This window comes from Leopardus geoffroyi, chromosome D2, assembly GCF_018350155.1.
Source record: "Leopardus geoffroyi isolate Oge1 chromosome D2, O.geoffroyi_Oge1_pat1.0, whole genome shotgun sequence".
Classification (NCBI taxonomy): domain Eukaryota; kingdom Metazoa; phylum Chordata; class Mammalia; order Carnivora; family Felidae; genus Leopardus; species Leopardus geoffroyi.
The window spans coordinates 7506289-7512288 of NC_059334.1; the positions used below are offsets into that span (position 1 = coordinate 7506289).

The following is a 6000-nucleotide window of genomic DNA, read 5'->3' on the forward strand; positions in this document are numbered from 1 at the left end:
GTTTAATCCAGTGGAGACGGTGCTTGCTTGGACTAGTGTGGTGGCTGTGGGGCACAATGAAAAGCTGTCAGGGTGGGGACGGATGGTATTTTGGAGGTGGAACTGAAAGGAGTTACTGACGGAACGGATTTTGGGTGGAAGAGAAGAATTGATGAAGACTGTTGGACCATGGGGGAGGGGCTGCCGATTTAAGAGAATGAGCGAGGGGCTTCCTGCCAGATCTCCCCGAAGCCTCACATCCACCACCTACTAGATATGTGGCCTTCAGCAAGTTGCCTGAACTTTCTGGGCCTTAGCTTCCTCGCCTTTAAAACAGAAATACCTGCCTTTGTTGACTTGTTTGACAGTTAACTCGGCTGTGCCTGTAAAAAGGCCCTTGGTCCACTGTTCTGATCACTGTGTGATGTTCTCTCCTCATGGGAGGTTTTTAGGGCTGATGGGATCCTAAACATCATTGTTGATCAGTATTTTTATGATATGGCATTTGTATTTGTTCAGTATCATTTGTATCAGAAAACATATTGAGGTTCAGACAGGTAGTAAGTGAAATGTTCTTTCGGAACTCAGCTCTTTGTACGTTGAATTTCGAGATTGAAAATACATTTTGTAAACTTGATGAACTTCAGGCTCAGTGCGTTTCTTTTGTAGAATTATTTAGTCCGTGCTTGCAGCTTATGCTTATTAAAGACTAGTATTTTAACATTCCAGTATAACTTTTTAGTGTATTGTAAGAAAGAACATCGAGGGAATCTGAAGAAGAGGGTCATTTAAAAGGCAGCTGCCTTTTAAAGATCATATTTGTCGTAGCGCTTTTAAAAACAAATCTGTTAAATTACTTAGTAAAGATCTCTGTTTTTTAAGATTAGTCAGATTTATGGATTTTTCCATTTAAACCTTCTCTTTTTTCTCCAGGTGAAGCTGTACTTCACAAAAACAGTAGAGGAGCCATCAAATCCAGAGGCTAGCAGTTCAACTTCTGTAACACCAGATGTTAGTGACAATGAACCTGATCATTATAGATATTCTGACACCACTGACTCTGATCCAGAGAATGAACCTTTTGATGAAGATCAGCATACACAAATTACAAAAGTCTGAATTTTTTTTTATTTTATCAAGAGGGATAAAACACCATGAAAACAAACTTGAATAAACTGAAATTGGACCTTTTTTTTTTAATGGCAATAGGACATTGTGTCAGATTACCAGTTAATAGGAACAATTCTCTTTTCCTGACCAATCTTGTTTTACCCTATACATCCACAGGGTTTTGACACTTGTTGTCCAGTTGAAAAAAGGTTGTGTAGCTGTGTCATGTATATACCTTTTTGTGTCAAAAGGACATTTAAAATTCAATTAGGATAAATAAAGATGGCACTTTCCCATTTTATTCCAGTTTTATAAAAAGTGGAGACAGACTGATGTGTATACGTAGGAATTTCTCATTTTGTGTTCTGTCACCAACTGAAGTGGCTAAAGAGTTTTGTGACATACAGGTTCACATCCTACCCCTCTGCACTTGTGGCAACAGAGAAGTTTGCAGTTGGCTAAGAGGAGTTTCTCGAGGGTTCCGCTACATTCTCATGCATGTGTTCGGGTCGGGGATGGAGGGAGTGCTCAGAAAGGGATGGGTTTCACGCTGGACTCTGGACCGTATGCCGTCTCCAGCTATTTCCACGCACCTTTCTTTAGCATGCTAACAGTTATTAATCTGGACGTTTGAGGAATTGGCCGCTGTCACTGCTTGTTGTTTTGTGCATTTTTTTTTTTTTTTTAAGCATATTGGTGCTAGAAAAGGCAGCTAGAGGGAGTGAATCTGTATTGGGGTACAGGAATGAACCTTCCACAACTTGTTAAGAATCCACAAATGAAGGGATATAAAAATAATGTGGTCATAGATAAGAAACACAGCAACAATGACTTAACCATATAAATGTGGAGGCTATCAACACAGAATGGGCTTGAAACATTTTAAAAATTGACAATGACTTATTAAATATGTTTTCTCACTTGTAGTGACCGCTCCATCTCCTGTGTAATCAAGGCCAGTGCGAAAAGTCAGATGCTATTAGTACCTACATCAGTCGACTGCATACACTTACGTTATTAGTTTTCAATCATATACCTGCTGTGGATGCTTCATGTGCTGCCTGCAAGCTGCTTTTTTTCTCATCAAGTATAAAATATTTTGTAATGCTGCACAGGAAATTTCAATTTGAGATTCTACAGTAAGCGTTTTTTTTCTTTGAAGATTTATGATGCACTTATTCAGTCCGATAGCTGTCAGCCGTCCCACCCTTTTGACCTTACACATTCTATCACAATGAGTTTTGCAGTTTTGCACATTTTTTAAATGTCATTAACTGTTAGGGAGTTTTACTTGAATACTGAATACATATAATGTTTATATTTAAAAGGACATTATTTGTGTTAAAAAGGAAATTAGAGTTGCAGTAAATTTTCAACACTGCACAAATAATAAGGCATTTACTTCTTCAGTAGAAATTGTCCCACATAATGCTTTTACCGATTTTTATTGAAAGAATAGATTTTTTTTTTTTTTTTTTTAATGTGCAGTGTTGAATCATTTCTTCATAGTGCTAGAGTTAGGACTAGGGCTTCAATTTCACTTCTTAAATATCATATATTTGATATGCCCAGACTGCATATGATTTTAAGCAGAATACAACTACTATTGTAAAGCTAATGTGAAGATGTTATTAAAAAGAAGTCCCCCCACCCCCGAAATTTGGTGTCTTTCAAATTCTACCCTGACCTTGAAACATTGAAATATCCAGCCAATTGATTTCTTAATGGTGTAAAATCTCATTTTCAATAACTTCTTGGTGCTGAAATTGTTCACTAGCTGTGGTCTGACCCTAGTTAATTTACAAATACAGATTGCATTAGGACCTATTAGAGCAGCATTTTTAGAGTTTGATGGTGAACAGATTAGGCAGAACTTCATCAAAAATATTCTTGGTATATATAATGTTGACATGTTTTCCATACCTCATCAGTTTCATTCAACAAATAAAAAATTTTTAAATTTTTAACAAAGCTCTTAGGATTTACACATTTGTATTGAAACATTGATATACAGAGAACTGATTGCTCACCAGTTAAATTGGTAAAGTTAGAGACAACTGTTGCTAAGATCTCAGCATTGAAATTTATATGCCACCTTTTCTTCCGTAAAAGCTGAAAATTGTTGACTAAAATGAAAATCAACTATTCATGTTTTGATGATAGTTATTAATACTGTTATTTGTTACACTTTTGGGCACAGTATATATTAAAACATAACTTGTGTTGTTCCAATATGTAACATGGAGGGCCAGGTCATAAATAATGACGTTATAATGGGCTTTTGCACTGTTATTATCTTTCCTTTGGAATGTGAAGGTCTGAATGAGGGTTTTGATTTTGAATGTTTCAATGTTTTTGAGAAGCCTTGCTTACATTTTATGGTGTAGTCATTGGAAATGGAAAAATGGCATTATATATATATATATTATATATATAAATATATATTATACATACTACTCCCCTTTATTTCAGTTACCATCCCCATAGAATTTGACAAGAATTGCTATGACTGAAAGGTTTTTGAGTCCTAATTAAAACTTTATTTATGACAGTATTCATAATTAGCCTGAAATGCATTCTGTAGGTAATCTCTTTGAGTTTCTGGAATGTTTTCTTACTTAGACTCTTTGGATGTGCAGCCGCTTACATGTCTGAAGTTACTTGAAGGCATCACTTTTAAGAAAGCTTACAATTGGGCCCTGTACCATCACAAGTCCTCTGTAGCTCCTCTTGAACATTTTTTTTGCCATAATTATTAAGGCGTAGTTGAAGAAATAGCATCACCATTCTTTGCTGTGGCACAGGTTATAAACTTAAGTGGAGTTTACCGGCAGCATCAGATGTTTCAGCTTTAAAAAGTAAAAGTAGGGTACAAGTTACATGTTTAGTTCTAGAAAATTTGTGCAATATGTTCATAACGATGGCTGTGGTTGCCACAAAGTGCCTCGTTTACCTTTAAATACTGTCAATGTGTCGTGCATGCGGACGGAGGGCTCGAACTGCAGCGTCTGGCCCAGCTGCCTTCTACCCTGCCAGTTCAGAAGTTCAATCTGTTTTCATATCGATTATATATACTAAAAAATTTCAGTCTGTTAAACAGCCTCACTCTGATTCAGCCTCTTCAGATACTCTTGTGCTGTGCAGCAGTGGCTCTGTGTGTAAATGCTATGCACTGAGGATACACAAAAAAATACGATGTGTACAGGATAATGCCTCATACCAATCAGATGTCCATTTGTTATTGTGTTTGTTAACAACCCTTTATCTCTTAGTGTTATAAACTCCACTTAAAACTGATTAAAGTCTCATTCTTGTCATTGTGTGGGTGTTTTATTAAATGAGAGTGTAACTTAAATCGCTTAAATCTATTGAAATTTTAAATGATGGGCAGCCAAATGTGATTAAGTTTTCTGTAAGTTTTCTTTTTCCTTGCTGTCCTGCAAAGCCTGCAGTTATAAAAACATGGGCCTTTGTCAGCTTGGGAGTAGAGTATCCGTCTACTCATGTTTAAGAGAGGCACTTTTTTTAGGGCCTTAGTCAGCACTTCATAAATTCTTTCAAGCACATTAAGTAGCACTCTAATCCTGAAAAAGTTCAGGATTCTTGAAAAGTTGCTGCCTTTTTTTCCCCCTTTTTCTTTTTCTTTTCTTTTCTTTTCTTTTCTCTCTTCTCTTCCCTTCTTCTTCTTCTTCTTTTTTTTTTTTTTCTACTAAGCCAGATGTCTGAAGATAGTTTCCCCAAATGGATTTCAGATTTCAACTTTGTGACTTTTCCATTCTTTGTGATTCTGTAGAGACTGCCGGCAACATATGAGAAGCTTCATCTACTCATTGTGACTTGTGCCATTTACAAGTTGATATTCCAGAGTAGTCTGGAAGACTTTGTGTACTTGAATTAATTTGGTTATTTCTAATGTTCTTCAGAGTTTAAAGACGAAGGCATATCCTTTCAACAAAGCATAGCAAGACAATAAATGAAAGTGTAGCTTGCACCAATGTTTTGAAAATAAAGCAGACCACTCAGGTAACGGTGGAATTTAATGTGATTTCAAGCTTAAATTTTCTCACGTGACTTTTTTAAAAAATGAACGTGAATAATGTATCATCTAAACTATGAAAAGTGTGGGTATGCACACAGGTTTATTTTTTACTTTTAGGTCTATTAAGCATGGACGAAAACTATACTGGGGTTTTAAATGACTGTGTTTTATAAGAAGATCTTGGTGATGTCTGAAAAATAGGAATTTAATGGCAATTTTGTTTTTATTGCATGTTTTCACTACAGTGTAGTTTGAGCTAGTTTGGTTAAGTGAATGCCATCACCATTTCCATTGAGAATTAAAAAATCACCAGTGTTTAACATGCAGGCTTCTAAAGGCAGACAAAAAAATCAAACCCTTAAATCTAATGAATTTGCTGCTAACGTCCCAACTCTTTTTGTTCTTTTATTCCTGCCAGATAAACTAGCCAGACATCTAAGACTTAGTCTTAAATGACGTAAGTAGAAGTTTTGATTCGGAGTGCCGTTAACTAGCACAGAGAGAAAGGTTTGTGAATGGAACAGTATAATCAGTCTAAACTGGTGTAAGGACAGTATTTTAAACTTTTAAAGATGAAATGTTAGGGACTGGTTTTTCTATAGAAGTAGATTGCTGTAGGAAGCCTAATGATTAAGTTGCTTCTCCACTTTGTTGTTGTTGTTGTTGTTGTTAATTTTGGAGCAAGTCTGTTCCTTTATAACCATGATCTTGCTATTTTTCCATCCTTCAAGAGGGCTTCCTCCTTACACATGTATTAGAATGTAGGTAGCTAGACTTGGTAAAGTCACGTTGGTTGGCCCAGGCTTTAAAAGCTTGTAGTGTGAAGAAGACAGGAAAGGGCAGCTAATTTCATTGGTGGTAATAAATACCCT

General features: G+C 36.1%; 1 protein-coding gene across 4 annotated transcripts in view; it reads left to right on the forward strand.

Annotated features, from left to right (window-relative positions):
* PTEN (phosphatase and tensin homolog) overlaps positions 1 to 4406 on the forward strand; it is a 94802-nt gene extending 90396 nt beyond the window's left edge. For all 4 annotated transcript variants that reach the window (XM_045439444.1, XM_045439445.1, XM_045439446.1 and 1 more), the window contains one exon: positions 913 to 4406. In XM_045439444.1, the coding sequence (XP_045295400.1) occupies positions 913 to 1098 (186 nt within the window). In that variant the 3' untranslated portion in view covers positions 1099 to 4406. The remainder of the gene's footprint in view (positions 1 to 912) is intronic.
* Positions 4407 to 6000: the final 1594 nt, after the last annotated feature.